We start from the raw sequence: 26,207 nt of genomic DNA on the forward strand, positions 1-26,207 counted from the left end.
ATATAAAAATATTAAATATAACTATAAAAATATTAAATATTATTTAAAAATTATAGCATAATAAAATAATTTTTTAAATATTATTTTACTTATTTAATTTTATTTTAAGATTTCAAGGAAAAGAAAGAAGAGAAAGAAAATACAGCAGAGGCTTGTCAATTCCAAACCTGTGAGCATTGACTCTAGAGCCCAAGTCCAAGAATTGTTTTTGTCGGTTGTTGATCAGCATTGATTCCAGTAAATGAAGGTGCTTCTAATAGGGAAATGCATTTATCTGGTTACAGAGTATGTCTAGTTTTGCAGTAATTATTTTTTAAAATGTTTTTATTTAAAAATATATTAATTTTTTTTTTAATTTTTAAAAATTATTTTTTATATTAACTTATCAAAATGATATGAAAACACCAAAAAAATATTAATTTAAAGTAAAAACAATAAATTTTAATTTTTTCAAAAACATTTTTGAAACATAAAAATAAAAGTTTTTACTAACATTATTTAAGGTAAAAAAGACTTATCTGTTGAATTTCTTTTAAAAAAATTATCATTGACAACAAAAGTTTTACCACCCGAGATTATTTTCTTTTTAATGATTTTCTCTTTCCTTCATACTTCAAGAAAAGAAAACCAATAGTAGAGGTGGGAGCAAAGAAAAGACAACAACAGAATCAACATGGTAGAAAACCAAGCAACGAAGAACCATCAGAGCACAGCAACCATACTAGCCAATGAATAGGAGAGGAAAAAAGAAACTGGGAAACAATGGAGGCTGAAAACATGAAGAAGAAGGCAGCAAACAATGCAAAAGAAAAAACACAAGACAATTTTGAGGAGATAACAAGAAAATCTAACATGTTAAATAATCTTCCATGTCCAAGGTAGGAAAATAGGGATTGTAGCTGCAAAAAACAATCCAGAAGCTCTCGAGGGTCAGTTTGGAATTATAATTCATAAATTAAAATGATGTTAAAATATCATACTTTAAATTTAAACTTTAATAATTTATAAATTTATTTGGCTTTTGATTGTTGTAATTTAAATTTAGTTTTATATAGAAATTAGATTTGGGATATAACTGTTATTCTCATTAGCAATTGCTTAGCGGTTCTAAACAACTGCTAATAGTAATAGCGGTTGTCTAATAAACCGCTATTATCATTAGTTATTGTTAATAAAAGTTGAGTCTAAATTATACTATTTTTGAAATATGTTTATTTCTTATACTATTTTTCAAAAAAAAGTATTAAACTATGCTAGTTTTATATATATATAAAAAACTCATTTGGCTTAAGCTAGTAAAGAAGCTGAGCTAGACCAAGAGGGAACCTTTCCCTTAAATCTCAGCAGCCCATGAAAGCTAGAAATCACAAAGTTTGGTGAGTTTGGTGAGTCCGAGCAATTATATATAAAAAAATCAACTATTAAAAAATATAATTCTATGCATTCAACTGCGTTAATTTCAAAATGTAAGCATACCTATACCACTACACCATTAACCAGTTTTACCTATACCACTACTTCCGTCGGTGATAGCAATGCAATCTGTCGGTGAAATAATTATCGACGGCCTCACCGACAGAACACGTTCGTCGGTATACCAGTCGTCGGTAACTCCCATTTTCGTCGCTAAGTCTTCGCAAATAAAAAAACCCACCGACGGAATACCGACGGTCTTACAGAAGGATACGCGCGCGCCAAAAAAAAATTTCCCACGGGAACATTACCGACGGAATAAATCCGTCTGCAATTTCAACGGTAATTACCGACGCATATTTCCGTCGATAATTATGGCATGGCAGGTAATTGTTTGGCAACTCTCTGTAAAATACCGACGAAAAGTATCCGTCGGTAAATCCGTCTGTATTTAATCACCGACGGATATATTTCGTCGGTAATTATGGCATGGCTGGTAATTTTTTTGCAACTCTCTGTGAAATACCGTCGGTATGTATTTAAAATATATATAAAAAATAATTTATTAATAGTAAAAAACATTAATAAACAAATAAAAATAGATTAAACATTAAAAATATAAAAGTAATGTTAAATAATATTCATTACAAATTTAATGTGTTTAAAAAACAAAATTAAACTAGAATAGCGGCGGAGCTGGAGGAGGAGGAGGAGGAGGCTGGTTGTTCCCGGGACCATACGGCCAAAAAGAAGCTGCACAAGTATCGTCACCCATCTTTGATCACATCTCCATGACTATTTGACGGAGCTCATCATAATTCGTCGAGAGTTGTTGATATTGTTGTTTCAACGCAATGAACTCCTCAGACTGGGTGTTCGATACTGATGGAGAGCTTCCAACAGTTGAGACACTACGAGCCGAACACAAGTTTTCAGCCGTAGTGTTGGAGAGCCTGTAGACCCGATTTTTATCGGGTCCACCAGACGATCCCGCCTCCATCCACAAATCTGGATCGAAATCTGGATGGGTCGACGGATTGTCCCCATATCTCTCCCTCAACCGGCTATTATAGGTCTCCTGACAATTCTGTCGATAAAAAAATCATCAAATTCAATTCAAGATGCAATTCAAGAAAATAATAACTTACAAAATAAAATGAATGAACGAACATACCACGAAGTGCTGAGCACGGTTGTCCACGAACTGCTGCACCCCCTTTTGGCGGTCTTGACTCCGCACATGCGTCTCTACAAACAGCTCCATTGGACTCGGTTCACGTCCAAGAGACGCAGCCTGTAAGGAAAAAATAGGTTGAAAGTTAAATATATTATAAGGAACGACAAATTAATTAATGATATATTTCATTAAAATTAATCTTACCATCCGCTTTGCATGTGCGCTGAATGGGATGGATCCGCCAGTGTGCGTGGTCACCGAACCATGAATTTTCCGGTTCCGGTTGTCGACGGCGCCGGACTGTGAGCGTCGTGAGAACCGCTCTGAGGTCACGTGCTCAATATATGTCGTCCATATTTCCCCCGAGATGAATGGCGGTTTGAATTCCTGCCAAACCGCCACCTCATTCCATCCTTCAAGACCGTTATCACTCGCATGTCTTTTTGATTTTTTTTTGGTGTCATACAAAAAATCACGCAACCTACTTCCATAGTAACAAATTAGAATTTAAAACATAAAATTATAAAACAAAAATAAATATTATTTTTGATGTTACCTAGTTGCCGCGTGATTCTCCCATACCCTCCTCACAACATTGTTGTCCGCCCTATCCCACTCAAATTTGTTCTGTGTATATAAATAATTCATATAAAATAAAAATAGTAGAAGATATAAAATTATAAAAATCATTTATTAAAAATAAGCTGGAAATTAAAAATTAACACCGACCTGAAATCGGTTAAACCATGCATCGATATTAGGTTTCCACTCAGGATGTCTGGAAATCTGGCTCCATTGAAACAATGGAATCTCCATCGACGATTTAAACGCCAATGTTAAAGTCCTTGCAGCCTCAATGTTTGTGAACCTGAAATTAAATAAAAGTAGTAATATTAATTAGTTGTTCATAAATTATGTTATAAGTATATAAAAAAAAAACTAAAACCTAAACAAACTTACATTGAGAGGTCATCCTTCCATTGTGCCTGGTACTTGCGGGTGAATTGACCCTGCTGTGAAGGCACACCGCTTCTGCGCTGTGAAACCGCGCTAGAAGAGGCAGCATCACAAGTTGGCGTAGATTCCTCGCCGTGATCAGCACCTAAGGATACGTCCTCCTCGCTGCTAGAAGAACTAGCTGCAACCGTCTTCTGACGATGTGCTGTAGATTTCATTCTACGCATCTACACAAATTTATACGAATAATTACATAATTAACTTCGATTATTTTAAAAAAAAATCGACAGAGTCTCCCCTATACTGGGGGGTCCCAAGTTATCGACAAAATCATATTACACTTCCAATTTTATTTCACATCCCGATCCAATCATCCTGGATCTCAACCCAACTCATCATCATGAACACAACATTTTATTCAATAACATCATATAATGATATTCAAGTAAAAGAATCAATTTCAACTATGAACATTCATTGTTAAATTGGTACTTAGAGTTACAAACATTAGATTAAAGTCATACATTCAAATTTACGGATTAATATTACATTTCAAGTTTTAGGAGAAAAGACTCTTAATTTATAAATAATTACATGGTCAAAAGCAAAAGATAACTAAATCAATATCATTCCTAACACGATCGAACCTAATGGACCTCAAAATAGAAATTAACGTGTACACATAAATATAAAAATATAATAACAAGCAATAACAATGACATGGAAACAATAATATCCTAAATTAAGATAAACTAATTAAATTTAATTCTATATATATAAATTAACATTTTTAACATAAATTCAACAATAACAATTATAGCAATACAAACAATAATATCCTAAATTAAGATAAACTAATTAAATGTAATTCTATATATATAAATTAACATTTTTAACATAAATTCAACAATAACAATTATATATATAAATTAACATTTTTAACATAAATTCAACAATAACAATTATAGCAATACAAACAATAATATCATAAAATTAATAAATAAAATTAAAAAACTAAAAAACACTACACAAAACAACATAAACACAAAACAAACAATACACAAAACTAAAAAACACTATATCAATTCAAAATAAATTTGGGAATAAAAATGCTTACTTTAATAGTGTGTTGAATTTAAGATTTTATCTACAAACAATACACAAAACAAAGAACACCAAAAAAAGTAATCATAATTAAAATAAAAAAAAATACAAAGATAAAGAAAAAAGAATACATACCTTTTAAAACTACCACCAAAATAATAAAATCCCTTCTAAAAGCTAAATATAAACGAGAGGAGAAGAGAAATGGAGAAGAGGAGAAGAGAAACGGAAGCAGAGAAGAAAATGAACCAAGTTGGGGGATGGGGGGGTTATATATAACAATTTTTCCGACGGAATTACCGACGGAAATTAATTGTTGTCGGTGGCATTAAATTCCGTCGGTAATTCCGTTAGAAATTAATTGAAATGCGCACCAAAAAAAGTTTGAAAATCCCGCCAAACTTTTTGATCCATCGGTATTCGTGCAGACGGGCACGTGTCACACATGCGTGCGCTTCAGGATGTGCGTAAAGCCGTCGGTGATTCCGTCGGTAGTGGACGTCGGTAACTCCGTCGGTATACCCGTCGGTGATTGTGGCACAATCCCGTAATTTTTTTGCAACTCTCTGTGAAATACCGATGGGTTATAGTCCGTCGGTGAAACCGTAAATTTTTCTTATTTTTTTTATGTAACCCTGTCAAAAAATCTTGAATTGCAATCTTACAGCATACACAACACAATAACAAGGGCTGACCATTAAAGAAGAATAAATATTTCATGTTTCAAATTATTACATTAAAATAAGGCTTTATAACATGTTTAGTTAGTCGGAATTTTCATCTTCGTCCTCTATTGAATTGTTATCATCAGCTTCATCGCACTCTTCAATTTCATTATCATCTTCTTCAACAACATTCTTTTTTCCACTAGTAGAGCTCAGAACAACATTCAACTCCTCTGCGTCAACATCAACAAGACTATCGTTGAAAACACGAAAATTCGAATTTTCTTCTAAGTCAATCGACGGAGCAACTCGGTATGGTTCAACCAACTCACTAGCTTGAAAGACTTCATCTATCACACTTGTGTCTTCGTTCTCATCCTGAACAACCTCGACACGACCCTTGGGTTTTGTTTTTAAAACGGATAACCAATCAACTCTTGATCGGTCCTTTCTAAAGGAAGGGGTGTATGTGTAATAAACTTGTTGGCATTGCTTTGCGAAAACAAATACGTCGTTTACGTTGCGGTGTCTAGCTTTTGAGTTGATTTCAACGAGACCATAGTGAGGATCTACTCTGATTCCTCTGTCAGTTGTGTCATACCAATAGCATTTGAATAAAAACACTCTATTTTGCTCGCTATGATATTGCAGTTCGATGACCTCTTCCAATCTACCGCAGTAGTCAACTTCAAACTCACTAGAAGTCGATCCCTTAATACAAACACCGATGTTGTATGTCTTTCTTCCATGCCCGTATTCTTCAGTATGAAAGACATATCCATTGACAAAATACCCATTATAGCACTTGACTTTTCTTTCAGGGCCCAGACATAGTAAAGACAGTGAAATAGCAGCACTACCTCCCATTTGATAAACCTAGCTTGTAAATTAAATACAACAATAATCAATAAACGGATATTATGTAACATTGACTACAATTAATTACATTGCAAGAGATAATGAGTTTGTGATAGGACTTACATGTGTTCTAAACCATGTGGCAAATTGTTCATCTTGTAATTGAAAGATCTGGGATTCGGTCAGCTGTGAGTTATTGGACAGTAAGTATCGTCAATGTTGCCTGCAAGGTTGTTCCAAATTATATGAGTGTATGGTATCACAAAACATAAATAGTACACTCTTGACAAAGTTTAAGTCGAACATCTACTTACTTAATAAAAGGTCTCAGCTCATCATAGTTAAATAGGACATAATTGTGTGCTTGTCTGAACTCTATTTCAGACAAATATCTTCCCCTTACGACATTTTTAGGTGTGGGTTGTCTAGGATTGGAGAATATTGACAAGTTCCCACTTGAATGCACTTCACCACCATCATCATGCCGTGGAACACGGTTTATCCTCGTTCTCAAATGAGGTTCGAAATAGTATGAGATAAATGTTGAGATCTCCTCAACAATATACGCCTCACATATTGACGCCTCAACATGCGCCTTGTTCTTAACCTTTTTTTTTAAGATTGAACAAGTACCTGCATATATATATATATATATATATATATATTAATAAAACATTATCAATTAAAAACATTAAAATAAAAATAAAAACATTTAATTATAAATGTCATAACAACTGTAATATCTAACCTCTCGAATGGATACATCCATCTGTACTGGACCGGTCCTCCAACTTTTACCTCAAACGGTAAATGTACGGGTAGATGCTCCATTGAGTCAAAAAATGATGGAGGGAATATCATCTCAAGTTTGCATATTGTCTCGACGATATTCTTTTCAAGCCTTTCAATGTGATCAACATTCAACTTGCTGGAGCATATATCTCTGAAGAAATGACTAATCTCCGTTAGTGCATCCCATATCCCCTTTGGCAACAAATCACGAAAAGCTAATGGGATGAGTGTTTGCATAAACACATGGCAATCATGACTCTTCATTCCATATAATCTGCATTCCTCCGTATTAACCAGCCTTGATATGTTCGAGGCATGTCCATCGGGGAAACGCAGACTCTTAAGCCATTTATAGACTAGTAGTTGTGCGTTTTTCTCTAGCACAAAGCTTGCTCTTGGTTTTGCGACCCGTGACCCATCACAAACCAACTCCATATTTTTACGGTTACAGAACAACGCTACATCCAATCTAGCCTTGATGTTGTCCTTTGTCTTCCCCTTCTCATCCATGACGGTGTTGAAAATGTTCTCAAACACGTTCTTTTCAATGTGCATGACGTCAAGGTTATGGCGGAGAAGATTGGTCTTCCAATAAGGAAGCTCCCAAAACATACTTCGCTTCACCCAATTATGAGTCAAACCAAAACCAGGAAACTTCTGCTTACCTGATTGGAGACCAAACACAATTTCATCGTACTCTGACACAACATCAAACAATTCTTCACCGGAAAGACGCGGGGGTGCAACATCATTTTCAACTCTGCCAACAAAGAAATCCTTTCTGTTCTTTCTGTACCTGTGGTTATGTGGCAAGAAACGACGGTGACAGTCAAAAAAAGAAGTTTTACCACCGTTTGTTAGCGTGAATGCCTTGTTGTTCTCCATACAGTATGGACATGCTAGCTTTCCATGCGTGCTCCAACCAGAAACCATTCCATAAGCTGGGAAATCATTGATAGTCCACATCAAAGCCGCTCTCATAACAAAATTTTGTTTCCTCGAGATGTCATAAGTCAAAGCTCCAGAGGACCACAACTGCGTCAACTCATCAATCAACGGACGAAGACAAACATCTATATTCCGCCCCGGACTGCTCAGACCTGGTATGGCCATAGATAAAAACATGAACTCCAGCCTCATACACATCCCCGGTGGCAAGTTATAAACCGTCAGTATGACCGGCCAACAAGAATAAGGAGCAGCAAATGACCCGAATGGGTTGACTCTGTCTGTACATAACCCAAGATGCACGTTCCTTGATTCAGCTGAAAAGTGAGGATGCATACTGTTAAAGTGTTTCCAGGCTTCACCGTCAGAAGGATGAACCATCACTCCATCAACCGCATGGTGTGATTGGTGCCATGTCATGTGCTCAGCAGTCCTTGGTGACATGAATAACCTCTGCAGTCTAGGTGTGATTGGGAAGTATCTAAGTTTTTTATATGCCACGAGAGTCTTCCCTCTACCAGTTCTGGGTTTGTAACGAGAATGCCCGCATGTCATGCACTCGGTCATCTCAGCATTTTCAAGGTAGTATAACATGCAGAAGTTAGGGCATATATCAATTTTCTGGTATTCTAAACCGAGGGGTTTCATCATGGACTTGGCAGCATAGAAGTTCTCTTTCAGCCTGTTCCCTTCAGGTAAAATGCTTCTCGCCCATTCAATAATCTTGTCATAACCGGCCTCACTCAACCCGTGATCTGACTTGATGGTGAACACCTGTGCTACGGCTGATAATTTACTGTGGTTCGTGCAGCCATCCCATAATGGTTCGTCAGAATCTCTCAACAGATCAAAAAACCTTGTTGCATCTGCATTAGGTTCTTCTTCTACGATTGGACATTCCCTGACATTACCTTCACTCATTCTCATTGCATCCATAACCATATTCCTGTAAGGATTACTGTTCTCATTTCCAACTTCATGCATGTTGCTAGCACTAGAAGTTGACCCAACCACCTGTTCTTCCATGCTCTCATCAGGAACAAATAGTTCTCCGTGAGCATACCAACACAGGTAATCTTCCATGAACCCTTTGGTTAGAAGATGCATCGTTACAACATCTTGATGCATAAACTTTAAATTTTTACACTTCCTGCATGGACACCTAATACCGCCATCAGTAAAATTCCTCAGAATAGATGTTGCGAAATTAATAAAACCCTGGACACCGTTACAATAATCCATCCTCCGCAATCCTTGGGGTGAGTCCCGATACATCCATGAACGATCATCCATGACTTCTATTGAACCTCTATAAAACATAACAAAAATATTGGTTTTCCTCGACATTATCGATCCAACAAACTAAACAACACTTATGTTAAATATTCATTATCAATTATCAACTATCAACGTTCATACATACAAATTTATACATATATAAATTTACAGAAATCACAACTTCGAAATAGAATTGATAACAATTAAACAAGACTCGTTAAACAAGTTATTAATTATTTATTTCATCACAACGACACATTTAATTCGGTGTAATTCAAACAAAATTTCAACAATTTAATTACAAACAAATATAATTTGACAAAATCTAAAACAAACTATAACAACTACAAAATTAATTATACATTTATACTACAAGTTTCTTTGACAAATAACAATTAAACAAGTACAAACGTTAACAAAATACATATACTAAAACAATAAAATTCACAATTAAATATTAAAACTAAAAAGGATAGATTTACTTACAAAAAAATGATAAAATCTACAAGAAACGGATATTGTGACCACGTACAAGATATAAGAAACTTGAGTGCTCGTGTTGAGAATAGTGGAGAGTTGGGATGGGTGTTTGGCAGCAGTTTGGGAGGGGAGGTGCAGTTTGGGAGGGGAGAGGTGGGATGGGAAAGAAGAAGAAGGAGAAACAGAGGAAGAGAGTGTCGGCAGATAGGTGGGCATTTAATGGTTTTTTCCGATGGAATCACCGACGGATTACTTCCGTCGGTGATTCCATCAGCGATTCTGTCGGTGAAAGTGCCACGTCACTGTACGGCTATCTCAGTTTGAATCCCTCGGTAATTCCGTCGGTAAAATCGTCTGACGTCACCACGCCGTTGCATATTTCCAGACAAACTGTATACCCCGTCGGCGAAACCGTCGGTATATACCGACCGTGTCGCCGACGGGTTTATGCCGTCGGTATATACCGACAGATTTTGAGACGGAATTATTTCCGTCGGTAATTCCGTTGGTTTTCTCCGGTTTTCTGGTAGTGTACAAGCCATGCATTTATTGCTGCCAGATTTTGATTTATGGTTTAGACAAAAATGAAACAACAAGAGAAACACATAATTGTTGCTGAAAAGTATTTTCACTCCAAAAACTCTAATTCATATTTTATTTCTAATATTTTTCTCTATTTTAATGTGTTTCTTTGGAGGATTTGCAACTCTTTAAATAGATCGAAAGGAAAACCAGAATCTTAAATTAAATAAGAAAAACAACATAAAATCTAAAATAAAAATAAAAAGGAAATAAACATAAACGATTCAGACATATCTTCCAAGCCCAGTTCGAAGATCTTTCACAACCTTATTAGTTAGAACTAGCCTATCTCCATGCAGAACTACGTACTGCAGCTTTATACTACTCTCAAAAGCACAAATTCTTGGAATTTATCATCTCACATTACTTGGCGACCACCTCTAACAAAGTTTCAAAATTTTTGGTAGAGCTGCCACTTGATTGCACGGCATCCAAAGCAAGACCTTGGAGGTGTTGAAGTTTCTTTCTCATTTTGTTCCCTTCATCGGTTGACATAATAAGCCTCAAGGCTTTCATCAAACCTCCTTTTGTGATTCTTCCTCCTTCAATCTCGAGGCCAGTACCCCATACTGCCTCTATAGTCCTCGTGTTCACTGTTTGATCCCCAAAGAATGGCCTACAAATCATAGGCACACATCCAGCAATACTATCCAAAACCGAGTTCCACCCACTATGTGTCACAAACACTCCGATTGCTTTGTGTCGCAAGACTTTTAACTGCGGAGTCCATGAAACTACTTTTCCCTTCTCTTTAGTCCTTTCTAAGAACTCTTCAGGCAATTCTTCCTTAGGATTGCCTCTAAATGACCAAAGAAATGGCAACTTGCATTCCTTTAGCGCTTCTACTAACTCTGCTAACTCTTGGGGTGGTAGCGTTATCACACTTCCAAAACTAATGTACACCACAGATTCTTGTTTCTGCTTGTCCAGCCACTCGAGGCAACCGTGTGGATCAGACATGAACGGATCTGGAGATGTCAACACGAAGGGGCCGATGTTGAGAAACTTGGGAAGCCTTGACTTGAACAGAATCACCGCATCGGGGTCTAATTCTTCAAAAGAGTTTGAAGCAACAACAGCTGCCTGTGGCAATGCTAATCCCATTTTACACAACATTGCTGCAAATTGTGATTCCTTAACGTCAAGGAGTAGTTCCTTAGGTATGTCAGAACCACGTAGTTCAGAAAATCCTGGAAGAATGTCAATTGTTCTATCTTCGGGCTCTGCAATAAGATTATGCAAAATGAATAAGTTATCATACTATAAAGGATAACATCTATATTCCTATGCTAGGCAGACAACAAAGGAGAAAAGATAATATCAATGATGATGTTGTCTAGGCCATTCTCGCTCAAAGTCTTTCGTAGCTAATCTAGATCAGGTTCAGTATAATGCAAAAGGTGGTGCTTCCTTGCATGGTAGGAAATAAAAAGCAAAAGGGAATGAAATTTTGGCCATGACTAAATTTTAGGGAAAAACATAAATAACTAGCATGAGATGTTTTAGGCACCTATATATAAATAGCTTGAATTAAAATCCCCTTTATACAGGCTAGCTAAGACCAAGAGGCCATTTTTTAAATACTCATCTAATTTTAAAAAAAAAAACACTTTGAACAAATTGAATTTTATCTTTTTTAAATATGTAAATTAAATTTATTTGTCATTTGAATTTAAATCAAATCATATAATTGAATTTAATTAAAATAGAGAATTGATTATTACAAATAAATTCTACTCTGACCGTGGAAAACCATGTAGAAGCCATTAAATGCATAGTAACTGTACCTCTTACCTAGGATGATGAAGATTGGATCTCGATCCTGTCGAGTTCCTTAATTTAGAAATCAGTAAAAGCACAACGTGTGTTCTAGCCATTCATTGTGTAGAAAAATCTCAATTCCCTTGATACTTAACTTGAAAATATGCTAACAAAATAGCTATATTGTTGATGACCAGCTCAACAAGGAAAATATAAAACCTTACCATTAATAATGCTTCTCATTTTCTGGTGGACTAAATCGGTTTCAAGGACCAAGAGGAGGGAACGAGAACTTGAGGTCCAAAGGGGCACCCAAGTGACATGCAATTCCTGAGCGAAATCCGCTGCAAACCAAAGAAATGCATCACTCATTATGCAAGTAAAATCCTTCCCTACCTCTTTCACCGCCACTTCCATTGCTTGCTTAAAATTCCCTGGCGTCGCCTTAAAAAAATAATCCATTACTTCATCGAGATTCCCTGCAAAGTTGTAGTTCTCAGGCAAACCATCGCTAACGTTGTACGGTTTTATGTTTTCCAGCCCGTCCTCCTTGGAAATATCATCTGAAGAAGAAGACAATATCATCTGCAACCTCTATATAAGTATTGGCAGCAGGTAATCTCTCTCTCTCTCTCTCTCTCAGCTTTTCCCACGGAACTGAACATGCACTGCTTTGTCCTTCTTTTCTTTGTCCATGATGCTTGTGCTTAAGATATTGATTCTCATCTTATAAATTCGTATCTTGGTTGTAGGGTTTATTCTTTTGTTTTGATTCCTCTTCGTTTTTTTATTTCTTGGGAGGGACAAATGATATATTTAAATTCCTTGTACAATTAGGTGGTCCGTAATTGCTGCACAATTACCAGGAAGAACAGATAACGATATCAAGAACTATTGGAACACAAGACTAAAAAAAAAGCTCCTAGGAAGACGCAAACAATCTAGCATCAATCGGATATCATCCACGAATCCAGATGCCGACGGGGTAGAAGATAGCTCATCTTCACAGGCCTTAAGTAACGCAGCACTTGAAAGGCTCCAGCTGCATATGCAGCTTCAAAGCCTTCAAAACCCTAACTCTTTCTACAACAATCATGTACTGTGGCCCAAGTTGCATCCTTTCCAAGAGAAGATGGTCCTTCAATCCCTGAAAGAAAGCTTTAGCCCTCTTATGCAATATGCTTTCCCTAGTCCTCAACAAGGGGATGAACAAAAGGTTGTTATGTATGGGCAGCTAGTTGATTCTGACACGCGTCAACAAGGTCATCCAAAATTCAGCAACTCAAGCGTAGTGGGCTTGGAGAATTCCTTGAATGGTATAACATCCTCAGACAGTTATATTCCCTTCACCAGTGGTGACCATGCAATGGACTTGACTATTGTTTCAAGAGCAGGCGTGGTAGAGCCAGCTGATGCAGCAGCCCAGCCTGTTCCGAATTTCCAATCTGAGCTCGAAAACTTTCTCAACAGCAAAACATCTGGTTTTACTTCACAGGAGGATAAGATTGGTGAATTTGGTTGTTTCAAAGAAATGAATCGTTACGGGGAAGGCATGAATTGGTGGTCTAATGACTTTGAGATAAAGGCCTCCTCAAATTCTTGGGATTCCGCTTCTGTTCTAAAGTCTGAAGGGATGTTTCATGATTATGAATTAGGCTACAATATGTAATCACCAATAACAAGAAATATTAGGGAGTGGTCTAAACTTAATTACCTATTTGCAATGGTAATAAGATGGGGAGGAAAGAGAGAAGTCTATCCGCTGCAGGTTTTGTAAATTAAGTGAATAATAATGTTAATTTCCTTTTCATTATATTGCCAAATCAAAGTTATATATATATTGTTGAGTTTGTATGTAAGCACAAATAAAAAAAAAACTCATATACTTGATCCATATTAAAGCCTAAATTATCAAATTTTAGGGTAAGACTTATTTGTGAGAGCTTTTATTCTTAACACTTTGGTAGCAAGAAAAAGGTGAGTTTTTGGGTTTCTTTGACATTTCGTATGAGAGAGCAATTTTGTGTGACATTTTATAATCTTTTATTTTCTCATAATAATTTCTTTTATTGTCTCGCCTGTTGAGTAAGCCTAAATTTATTGAACCATGTAAATTATATATGGGCTCTTATGTGATTGATTGTGCTTGTCCTTCTTATATTTCTCTACTTGTCAATTGATTTGAGATGTTAGAGTTGTTTCCATTACAAACTGGTATCGTAGCTTGCTTTGTTATTAGTTGGCTTTTGCGATGGTAACAAAAGTAACATCGGTAGTGAAGTTTGGTGTAGAAAAACTTAATGTAGTAACAACTTTAATCTACGATGTATTAAGATGTGTGCCTTGTTAGTTCAACAAGGTTTATTTAAGGCATTGAAAGGTGTAGGTAGTTTGCCTGAGCGGATGGATGAAGAGAATAAAGGAGATTTCATGAAACGAGCATATAGTGCTATTCAGCTTTGTTTGTTTAATGAGGTTCTAAGAAAGGTTGTTGAGGAGACTATGACTACTAGATTCTTGAAAAAATTGGAAACTCTTTACATGACTAAATCCCTAACAAATCAATTGTATATGAAGTATTGGTTCCATACTCTCTGAAAGAAAAACGATATGATCATTAAAGACCATCTTGATGAATTCAATTGAGTAATTTTAGATTTGCAAAATATTACTGTTAAGGTTGGATTTAAGGATAAGGCTTTGATTTTATTGTGTTTGTTACCTCCATCTTATAATCTTTTTGTTGATAATTTCTTCTATAAAAATAATAGTCTTAATTCAAAAGTTGTCAAAGCTTCTATAAACTTTAACGAGTTAAAGGTGAGTGTTAGAGAGTCATAATGATGATCATGTAGAGAGGGTTTGATTATGAGAGGTAGAACAAATAATAAGGGTTTAGGTAGTGGAGGAAAATCTAGATCAAAATCAAAGTCTAGGAAAATTAAATGCTATGAATGTCATGAAGTAGGGAACTTTCGAAAAGATTTTCCTGAATGGAAAGATAAAGGGAAAAAAGAAGGAAATGTCTTATGCTGCAAATATTGCTAGTGAAGGGGAAATCTCTAATGACACTTAAAGTATTATGGTTGTGTCTATTGGTAGCTTAAGTGATGAGTGAATTCTTTATTTGGGTTGTACATTTCATATTTGTCCTAATAGAAGATAGTTTTACACTTATAAAGTCATCAATAATACTTTTTTATTAGGATACAATGAATGACTTTTTGTTGTTGGTTTGGGTACAATTCAAATTAGGATATATAAGGACATTTTAGGATACTAAATCTTTGATATATTCTAGAGATAAAAAAGAATTTAGTTTATTTGAGTCTTCTTGATTCCCAATGTTATAGTTATTATATTAATGGTGGAGTTTTGAGGGTTTGTAAGGGTGCTCTTATCATGATAAAATGAAGCTGGTTAATGACCTATACCATCTTTAAGGTTCAACAATTATTGATTTAGCTAGTGTATTATTTGTGGTTGATTTAGATAGTGCTTTTGCTTAGTTATGACACATGTGGTTGGGACATGTAAATGAGAGAGGAATGATAAAGCCAAGCAAATAAGATTTGTTGTATGGTCCAAAAACAAGTAAATTAGATTTATATGAGCATTGTATTGATAGTAAATGGTGCTGGGTGAAATTTAGTGTGACTATTCATCATACTAAGGGCATAATGGATTATGATCTTTAGAGTTTATCTCCTGTTATGTTAAAAGGTGAAGTATAATATCTTGATATTTATTTATGACTATTTTAGGAAGGTCTGAGTGTATTTTTAAAAGAAAAGGAGTGATGTATTTGTCACCTTCAAGTAGTGTAAAACCTTAATTAAGAAGCAATGTAAAGCCTTATCATTTAGTTGTTAGTTGGTGTATATTTTTTGATGATGCTCTTATTTCTTGAAGGAGTAAGAAGAAGGATCGAGTTTATAAATCCTAAATCAAGTTTAAATAGCATGCTATGTTATCCATATAATGTGAGATTGAGATTGTTTGGCTTTAGGGTATGTTGGGAGAATTGTGTATTTCTCAACTTATTCTAACTCTTTTTTTTATAACACCAATGATTTTCAAATTATTGTCAATTCAATTTTTTATTAGCACACTAAACATATTAAAGTATATTGTCATTCTATTCTTGAACCACTTGACCAACATGTGATTACTTTTCTTTAGATTTTTACTAAGTTTTAAATAGCTAATGTGTTTATCAAGGCTTTATCTCATCATCGATGTCATCACCCAATTTTGGGTGATTCCCCAAAATTCATTTTTTTCCCAAAAATAAAAAATAAAAAATAAAATAAAGGCTGGCAATGCGGAGAAAGCCGACCAAGAAAGGCTGCAAAAATAGGCGAAAATCAAGCTGCAATTTTCGGAGGAATTTCAAGGCCCAAGTGTACGCTGTTATGCCCAAAAATAGAAAAATGCAAATTCAAAGGTCAAATTAAATGAGTATTGGACGAATTTGCATAAAAATTAAGTCCAATGACATAATTAATTTTTTAATGGGCCAATTTGATTTAATCATGGGCCAAATTGGATTTTAATTATGTTCAAGAATTAATTTGGGTCCAATTGAAGGATTTAATTAAGTGCAAGGACTTAATTATACTTTAAGCGGGTCAAATTAATTTGAGGGCTTAATTGGTGAAAAATTAAGTTTGGGAGCTTAATTTGGACTTAATTGAAAAATCAGAATTTTAAGATACCCAATTTAATTTTTACCAAGTGAATTGATTGAAATCAGGGGCCAAACACAAAACTTGAGGGACCAATTTTGAAGCCCGAAAAAATTATTTTGCCTATAAATAGCCTTCATTTTCAGCTAACAAAGAGGGGGGCAATTTTGACAACATCAAAAAAAAAATACAAAAAAGCCTAACCCTAAACCCATTTTTTTCTCAAGAGGAGCCGCCCCCCCACGTTTTGGGTTTTCCCTCTCCAGCCGGTTCCAGCACCTTCTTCTTCCCATTCCAGCCGGCGCCCCCATTTCCTTCTTTTTTCAGCTGCAGGTCCCGTTCTTCTCCCTCTCCGCCGCTCAAACTCTCCCTCACCAAGCAGCTCTGCCGTTCCAGCTCCCCCATCCACGCGGTTCCCCCTGTTCCTCTTCTTCCCTCTCAGCCGCTCATTTGTCTCGGCCAATAACCAAGAGGCAGCGGCTCCATTTTCCTTCCAACCCGCAACCGATCTCTCCCCTTGCCTCCACCGGAGCTTCAGCGGCCACAGACCCATATTCTTCACTGTCGATCGCAGCGGCGGCCGAACACCAGCAGCAGCGCCGATCCGCCCTCCATCCTCTCCTTCGGCGCCGGGCTTCCCCCTTAGCCTGCAACGAACGGATTCCACCGCCAGCAGCCGATCTCTTTTCCTTCTCAGCCGATCTTCCCTCTCTCTCACCAGAGCAGTCGGCTGAACAACCGAGACCCAGCTCCCCCCATTTCAACGGATCCTCTGCCCCTTCGGTCTCCTCCACAGCCATCGAACGACGGCAGCAAGCCACAGCCGTCTCCTTCAACCAGCGCCCACAGACAAGCAGCTCCATGGTCCAGCGACCGGCCACTTGAAGAAGAAGAAACCGGATCTGCTTAACCGTGACAGACCCGAAGGAACCGGATCCAAGAAAAATAAAACCAAAAGAGACGGTTGCTTGCGTTTTTTTTGTGTTTTGCAGGTGACGGTGACTCTCACCGCCGGCGGAGGAAGACAGGGAAGAAGAAGACGTTCCCGATCCACTGATTTTTGGTCTCCATCAGCGGCGGCTCGTGAACCCACGCGCCGCCAGTGACGGTGGCGCGTTGGAACATGCGCCACCAGCGTTCCTGCACGAATTTCTGCAGTTCCAGAAGTGTTCCTCTGCAATTCCTGGAGTTTTGGGGGACTATTTTGTAAATTTGGATTATTTAATGTAATTTTTATTTAGTTTTGAATTTTTGTAATTTGTTTTGTGGATGTAAAAAAAACAAGAAGAAAAAAAAAGCAAAAAAAGAAAAAAGAAAAAAAAAAAAAGAAAAAAAAGAAGAAAAAATATAATAAAAAATGTGTGTTTGTGTTTGTTTTTTTTATTATGTTATAAAAAATAAAAAAGCAAGAAAGAAAACAAAAAAATGCATGTTTGTGTATATTTCAGGGATCCTTTTATAATGAGACAGCAAAAGAATAAAGAAGGATTTAATATTTTGATTGGATCACGGTGTAGAAGTACAAACTTGTACGAAAGTTGTATTTCTAAATTCCGATGAAAAGACAAAATTTTTAAAACTTCTTTGACACATCACAACCACAAAGCAGCTTACCTCAGGTAGGGTGTGTTAGGGGTGCTAACACCTTCTCTAACCACAATCAGTCCCTTACCCGAGAATCTCTGACAAGACCAGTCAACCTGGGTTTCCTAGTAACCCTCAATTAAATACTAGGTGGCGACTCCCAACGAAATCAATTCCAATAACAGAGAGAAAAACCGTCATCGCCAGGACGGGGACGCCGCGCGGGGTGTTTTCCGACGTGCGACAGAATGGCGACTCTACTGGGGAGGTATTGTTTCTAACAATATTGGACTAAGCTTTGTGTATTTGATGTGTTTAAGTTTTGCCATTTTTGTCTTGTTTTATATTATCTATGCATTTTTAGAAGTGTTTCATGCATCACTTGTATTTATTTTTGAAAGCACACACAAGCTTCTAAGCTAGGTGGGGAGTAGCGGTCTGCCCCATGACTTTCAGTCGGGGTTTAGATTTGTGAAACATCCAACTATGAGCTGAGTGTTTACTCGGTAATGGTGGTCACAGGGTGCCCCAACCATTCCTTGTAAACTCCTATACTGCCTTCACGAGAGGTGGTCACTGGGCAGCTCATAGACCCTTTTGAGACCAGGTAGAAAACCCACCCATGTTCACATAATGAATAGAACCTGTCCTGAGGTTGTATGTGCTATCATTTATCTGCATTGGGGCGAACCCTTCTTGAAGCATCTTGAATTCAAGACTTGTGGGTGACAGAATGATCGTCACTCCGAAAATTTTCATTGTAGAGTTTGGGCAAGAATCAAGATTCTTGTTTCATCATACAAAAGTGACGATCATATGTCACCCCTCGAAGGGCAAGTTCATCATATAGATTGCATGTTCATACATTTTCTCATGCATGCACCAGAATGAAAAGTGGGTCCCCTCCGAGTCTGCAACACCCAATTTTGAGCGAAAAACATGGGAGATAAAAAACGTGCTCGTCGCAGCACTCATTTTCAAAAAGAGTTGGAGTCTCCGAACAAAAGCTTGACTTGCCTCTAGCTTACTCGAGCAAAAACTGATTCCTTCCAACTGACCTATCATCTTTGTTCAAACCCCAACAACAACTCAACCCAAAGAAATTGGGGGGCAAACATGATCAAAAGCCTCAACACAATCCGAAGGGGAATTGCACCGCAGAATGGTGAGCCAGTTCTTGTCCTAAGTTGCTCCTGCTTGATCATGCCAGCAAAAATTTCTTGATTTTTTCAACCTATTCCAGTTTTTGTCGGTGATTTGGCTCAAAATTCCACAAGATTTTCCTTGTCCAATGAGCCTTTCCTGTTAATAAAATCATGTGTTTTCTTTTTTTGTGCTCATGCAAATAACATACCGAGCACACCTTTGTACTTACAAAACCACTGCACCAAGAATTCTTTGGTTTTTTCCCTTTTTCCCAAAACCAAGCATGACCCCATGTTTTCACAAAGATTTTTGGGAAATCAAAGTGTAGTACAAAAACAGAAATCATATTGGTGTTTGTCCGAAACAAACAGGTTCTGAAAATTCAGGTGATTCCTTAGAGAGGTAAGCATACACCTAGAAACCCAAAAAAAAAAACACAATGAAGTGACTCCAAAAGCGGAGTTTTATTTGCATGAATAATGAGAAATCACTCTGCATACTCGCATGAAAGCAAGGCTTACCGATCCTAAATGCATGCATTTGAGATGAAGAAAGGCCATCTTTGATAATCCTTTCACAAGGCTGAAATATATCCTTTGCAGTCCCCTTTTGAGCCTAATAAATTTTTCTTGAAAAATAACCTTGGCTAGGATCACACCCTACACTGGGGGGCAAGTGCCAAAAATCCTTAATGATTGAAAGTGCCCAAATAACTCTTGGGGGCATGAAAAGTCATCAATGATTGAAAGTGCCCAAACAATACTGGTGGGCATAAAAGAAAATTCTCAATCATCGAAGGTGCCTATACAAAGCTGGGGGGCATAAAAAAATCCAAAGGATCCAAAATTCTGAGCATGAAAAAGTCAAGTCAATGCAATGATGCTCAAGATCAAATGAAGAAAACAAAAAATGAGAAAGAGCCCAAGCCCAACATTGGGGGGCACCGTGGACAATTTTACAAATCAATTTCAAGGTCCAGAAATGTATGAACAAAAAAGGTCAGGATACAAGCACAAGTGATCCTTAGTCTTGAAATCCCTTAAACACCTTTTGAGCTTGTAAAATATCCTTTTCTTCATATCCAAGAGCCCAAGCCTACATTACGTGCCTAATCAAGCCCTTTCTGATCAAAGGCGAGCAATCTGGATCGGTAGGCAGTGCTTTCTCATGCGAAACAAAATCATTATTCATGCAAATAAAATGAATGCTTTGAAAAACGGTTCTCATTAACCCTCAAATTGAAATTTCAACCTTCTTGTGACCAACCAAATGTCACTTCATATTTTTCATCAAAAAATCAAAACAAAACGTTTTGATCACATCTGAAAACCTCTCCATAGGAATCATTTGAATTTCTTCAAAATGAGTCTGCTTTGAATCGATGTCAAAATGATTTCTGTTTGTGGAAAAGCTTTGAAATTCCAAAAATTCTGCATGAAAACAACTCCTTGTAAATAACCAAATCTTCCTTCATATAGCCTCATCCCCAAACCCGAATTGAATACTTGGGTGCATGATCAAGCTAGGGGGCAATCAAAAACATCTGGTAGAGCTGGCTCCATGATTCCTTTTCTAAGAAACCATCGGGCAAATTTGGCAACCCTTGAGATAAAAAGGCGGAGGACAAAGAAGTATGATGATATCAAGTCTTTCCCAGGGGTCAATATCGTAAGAGATGACTCGAGTAAGCAAGAGCGAAAAGAGCCATCGAAGCTTACAATCAGAGACTCAAACTTTTGAGAAAATGAGGACTCCATGAAGAAATGAGAACTCCTTGAGGAAAGGAGAACTCCATGAAGAAAGGGGACCTACATTTCTCAGGTAAGTATACATGCATATTGATCATGATGCATTACTTTCATCCTTGACCGATCAGTGTCTCACCATCACCTCTTTAAGCGGGCTGTTAAGCCCTCACCATTTAGATAGTATGCTTTCTAGCCCTATCTACCTCCTTTTTAGTGGGCTTTCGAGCCCTCACACCTTAGGTAGTGTGTTTTCTAACCTTGCCTCCATTTTTTTAGTGGGCTTTCGAGCCCTCACATCTTAGGTAGTGTGCTTTCTAGCCTTATCTACCCTCCTTTTTAGTGGGCCTTCGAGCCCTCACACCTTAGGTAGTGTGTTTTCTAACCTTGCCTCCATTTTTTTAGTGGGCTTTTGAACCCTCACACCTTAGATAGTATGCTTTCTAGCCCTATCTACCTTCCTTTTTAGTGGGCTTTCGAGCCCTCACACCTTAGGTAGTGTGTTTTCTAACCTTGCCTCCTTTTTTAGTGGGCTTTCGAGCCCTCACATCTTAGGTAGTATGCTTTCTAGCCCTATCTGCCTTCTTTTTGAGTGGGCCTTCGAGCCCTCACACCTTAGGTAGTGTGTTTTCCAACCATGCCTCCCTTTTAGTGCGCCTTAGGGCCGTCAACCACCTTAGGTAGTGTGTTTCCTAACCCTACCTCCTTTCTAGTGCGCCTTAGGGTCATCAACCATCTTAGGTAGTGTGTTTTCTAACCCTGCCTCCTTTTTAGTGTGCCTTCAAGCCACCAACCACCTTAGGTAGTGTGTTTTCCAACCCTGCCTCCCTTTTTAAGTGCGCCTTAGGGCCATCGACCATCTTAGGTAATGTGTTTTCCAACCCTGCCTCTTTTTTTAGTGCGCCTTAGGGCCATCAACCACCTTAGGTAGTGTGTTTTCCAACCCTGCCTCTTTTTAAGTGCGCCTTAGGGCCATCGACCATCTTAGGTAGTGTGTTTTCCAACCATACCTCCTCTTTTAATGTGCCTTCGAGCCCTCGCACCTTAGGTAGTGTGTTTTCCAACCATGCCTCCTTTTTAATGTGCCTTCGAGCCATCACACCTTAGGTAGCGTGTTTTCCTAACCCTGCCTCCTTTTTAATGCTCATTCGAGCCATCAACCACCTTAGGTAGTGAGTTTTCCAACCATACCTCCTTCTTAATGTGCTTTTGAGCCATCAACCATCTTAGGTAGTGAGTTTTCTAACCATACCTCCTTTTTAATGCTCCTTCGAGCCATCAACCACCTTAGGTAGTGAGTTTTCTAACCATACCTCCTCTTTTAAGTGCGCCTTAGAGCCAACAATCACCTTAGGTAGTGTGTTTTCTAACCATACCTCCTTTTTAATGTGCCTTCGAGCCATCACACCTTAGGTAGCGTGTTTTCCAACCCTGCCTCCTTTTTTAGTGTGCCTCCGAGCCACCAACCACTTTAGGTAGTAAGTTTTCTAACCCTGCCTCTTTTTAGTGTGCCTTCGAGCCACCAACCACCTTAGGTAGTGTGTTTTTCAACCCTGCCTCTTTTTTTAGTGTGCCTTTGAGCCGTCAACCACCTTAGGTAGTGTGTTTCCTAACCCTGCCTCCTCTTTTGAATGTGCCTTCGAGCCCTCACCTCTTAGGTAGTGCGTTGTCCAACCCTGCCTCTTTTTAAGAGCTCCTTCGAGTCCTAACCTTTTAGGTAGTGTGTCTTTCTAACCCTACCTCCTTTCGAGTGCGCTTTCTAACCCTCAAGAGGATTCATCATTCCTCAAAAAGATGAGTCAATCATATCTCATCCTTGTTTTTCTTCTTTACAACGCTTACTATCTAAAGTCTCTTACGAGACTTTCTACCGTAAGCATTGTAAAGAGGGGGCAACTGTCATCACCCAATTTTGGGTGATTCCCCAAAATTCATTTTTTTCCCAAAAATAAAAAATAAAAAATAAAATAAAGGCTGGCAATGCGGAGAAAGCCGACCAAGAAAGGCTGCAAAAATAGGCGAAAATCAAGCTGCAATTTTCGGAGGAATTTCAAGGCCCAAGTGTACGCTGTTATGCCCAAAAATAGAAAAATGCAAATTCAAAGGTCAAATTAAATGAGTATTGGACGAATTTGCATAAAAATTAAGTCCAATGACATAATTAATTTTTTAATGGGCCAATTTGATTTAATCATGGGCCAAATTGGATTTTAATTATGTTCAAGAATTAATTTGGGTCCAATTGAAGGATTTAATTAAGTGCAAGGACTTAATTATACTTTAAGCGGGTCAAATTAATTTGAGGGCTTAATTGGTGAAAAATTAAGTTTGGGAGCTTAATTTGGACTTAATTGAAAAATCAGAATTTTAAGATACCCAATTTAATTTTTACCAAGTGAATTGATTGAAATCAGGGGCCAAACACAAAACTTGAGGGACCAATTTTGAAGCCCGAAAAAACTATTTTGCCTATAAATAGCCTTCATTTTCAGCTAACAAAGAGGGGGGCAATTTTGACAACATCAAAAAAAAAATACAAAAAAGCCTAACCCTAAACCCATTTTTTTCTCAAGAGGAGCCGCCCCCCACGTTTTGGGTTTTCCCTCTCCAGCCGGTTCCAGCACCTTCTTCTTCCCATTCCAGCCGGCGCCCCCATTTCCTTCTTTTTTCAGCTGCAGGTCCCGTTCTTCTCCCTCTCCGCCGCTCAAACTCTCCCTCACCAAGCAGCTCTGCCGTTCCAGCTCCCCCATCCACGCGGTTCCCCCTGTTCCTCTTCTTCCCTCTCAGCCGCTCATTTGTCTCGGCCAATAACCAAGAGGCAGCGGCTACATTTTCCTTCCAACCCGCAACCGATCTCTCCCCTTGCCTCCACCGGAGCTTCAGCGGCCACAGACCCATATTCTTCACTGTCGATCGCAGCAGCGGCCGAACACCAGCAGCAGCGCCGATCCGCCCTCCATCCTCTCCTTCGGCGCCGGGCTTCCCCCTTAGCCTGCAACGAACGGATTCCACCGCCAGCAGCCGATCTCTTTTCCTTCTCAGCCGATCTTCCCTCTCTCTCACCAGAGCAGTCGGCTGAACAACCGAGACCCAGCTCCCCCCATTTCAACGGATCCTCTGCTCCTTCGGTCTCCTCCACAGCCACCGAACGACGGCAGCAAGCCACAGCCGTCTCCTTCAACCAGCGCCCACAGACAAGCAGCTCCATGGTCCAGCGACCGGCCACTTGAAGAAGAAGAAACCGGATCTGCTTAACCGTGACAGACCCGAAGGAACCGGATCCAAGAAAAATAAAACCAAAAGAGACGGTTGCTTGCGTTTTTTTTGTGTTTTGCAGGTGACGGTGACTCTCACCGCCGGCGGAGGAAGACAGGGAAGAAGAAGACGTTCCCGATCCACTGATTTTTGGTCTCCATCAGCGGCGGCGCGTGAGCCCACGCGCCGCCAGTGACGGTGGCGCGTTGGAACACGCGCCACCAGCGTTCCTGCACGAATTTCTGCAGTTCCAGAAGTGTTCCTCTGCAATTCCTGGAGTTTTGGGGGACTATTTTGTAAATTTGGATTATTTAATGTAATTTTTATTTAGTTTTGAATTTTTGTAATTTGTTTTGTGGATGTAAAAAAAACAAGAAGAAAAAAAGCAAAAAAAGAAAAAAGAAAAAAAAAAGAAAAAAAAGAAGAAAAAATATAATAAAAAATGTGTGTTTGTGTTTGTTTTTTTTATTATGTTATAAAAAATAAAAAAGCAAGAAAGAAAACAAAAAAATGCATGTTTGTGTATATTTCAGGGATCCTTTTATAATGAGACAGCAAAAGAATAAAGAAGGATTTAATATTTTGATTGGATCACGGTGTAGAAGTACAAACTTGTACGAAAGTTGTATTTCTAAATTCCGATGAAAAGACAAAATTTTTAAAACTTCTTTGACACATCACAACCACAAAGCAGCTTACCTCAGGTAGGGTGTGTTAGGGGTGCTAACACCTTCTCTAACCACAATCAGTCCCTTACCCGAGAATCTCTGACAAGACCAGTCAACCTGGGTTTCCTAGTAACCCTCAATTAAATACTAGGTGGCGACTCCCAACGAAATCAATTCCAATAACAGAGAGAAAAACCGTCATCGCCAGGACGGGGACGCCGCGCGGGGTGTTTTCCGACGTGCGACAATCGACATCAATTTTTGGTTGATAAATTAATGCTATGTGATCCATCAACAACAATTTAAAATGGGATAACTGTAATATCTTGATAGATTGATGTGAAATTATTTGATATAAAGAGCTTAATTTAGGGAGATTGATTAATAGAAAATTATAATTATGGTCTAGAAATGATTGTAAGATGCAATTATGTTGACACTTTGCTATTTAAAAAGAAGATATTCTCCATTGAAAGCATTCAAATTATTTTGACAAGTTTGACGAATTCTACTAGAATGAAGGAATTACTAGGCATCGCACTATCAAGAATACACCATTACAAATTAGGGTTATAAAACGTATGAATAGGATACTATTGGGAAGAACATGTTGTAGCTTTCACATACTAGATTATCAATGAACTTTTAGGCTAAACAATTAACATGGCTTGTTATATGATAAATAAATCTTTATTAACTATTTAAAGCTGAAGACTTCATATGAGGTATGGTCTGGTTCTCATACTGGTTACTCTAAATTAAAAGTATTTGGTTGTTCTACTTATACTCATGCTAAGAAAGATAAACTTAGGCCAAAAACGAGGAAATGCATATTCTTAGGCTAAGTATATGTAAAACTTTTCTTCATATTAGTACTCACAATAACTACTCTTATCACTAATCTTGGTAGTAAATATGGTCTTGTACTCATCCTTGTAACCATACCTTCTCATGGATCTCTCTTTGAAAACATCTCTAGTAGAATTACTCTCATTGTATGTTTCTTGTATATAATCCTTAATATGCTTGTCCACAATGTCGTTCTATATATTAGTTTGGTAAGTGATAAAACTATGAAAAACTCTAGACTTATCATCCATTGAAGT

General features: G+C 37.8%; 3 protein-coding genes across 4 annotated transcripts in view; 1 reads left to right on the plus strand and 2 right to left on the minus strand.

Moving 5' to 3' along the window:
- LOC127905493 (flavonoid 3-O-glucosyltransferase-like) overlaps positions 1–12,615 on the minus strand; it is a 16,496-nt gene extending 3,881 nt beyond the window's left edge. Inside the window, exons 1-2 of one of the 2 annotated variants that reach the window (XM_052454192.1) lie at positions 12,240–12,615; positions 10,388–11,477 (exon numbers count right to left, since the gene is read on the minus strand). In XM_052454192.1, coding sequence (XP_052310152.1) covers positions 10,618–11,477; positions 12,240–12,600 — 1,221 coding nt within the window. In that variant the 5' untranslated portion in view covers positions 12,601–12,615 and the 3' untranslated portion in view covers positions 10,388–10,617. Of the gene's footprint in view, positions 1–10,387; positions 11,478–12,239 lie in introns of those variants that run through there. The other variant, XM_052454193.1, reaches the window with a different exon arrangement.
- LOC127905494 (uncharacterized) lies at positions 2,100–2,699 on the minus strand. Its single transcript, XM_052454194.1, has 2 exons — positions 2,588–2,699; positions 2,100–2,491 (listed from the first exon to the last, which is right to left on the minus strand). The coding sequence occupies exons 1-2, from the start codon at positions 2,675–2,677 to the stop codon at positions 2,195–2,197; spliced, it is 387 nt and encodes a 128-aa protein (XP_052310154.1). The 5' UTR covers positions 2,678–2,699; the 3' UTR covers positions 2,100–2,194.
- Positions 12,616–13,147: 532 nt separating the features above from the next.
- On the plus strand, positions 13,148–13,684 carry LOC127905447 (uncharacterized). The gene has a single exon (XM_052453750.1). The coding sequence runs from the start codon at positions 13,148–13,150 to the stop codon at positions 13,682–13,684; it is 537 nt and encodes a 178-aa protein (XP_052309710.1).
- The last annotated feature ends 12,523 nt before the right edge of the window (positions 13,685–26,207 follow it).

This window comes from Populus trichocarpa, chromosome 6 (assembly GCF_000002775.5).
Source record: "Populus trichocarpa isolate Nisqually-1 chromosome 6, P.trichocarpa_v4.1, whole genome shotgun sequence".
In the NCBI taxonomy this organism is placed as follows: Eukaryota; Viridiplantae; Streptophyta; class Magnoliopsida; order Malpighiales; family Salicaceae; genus Populus; species Populus trichocarpa.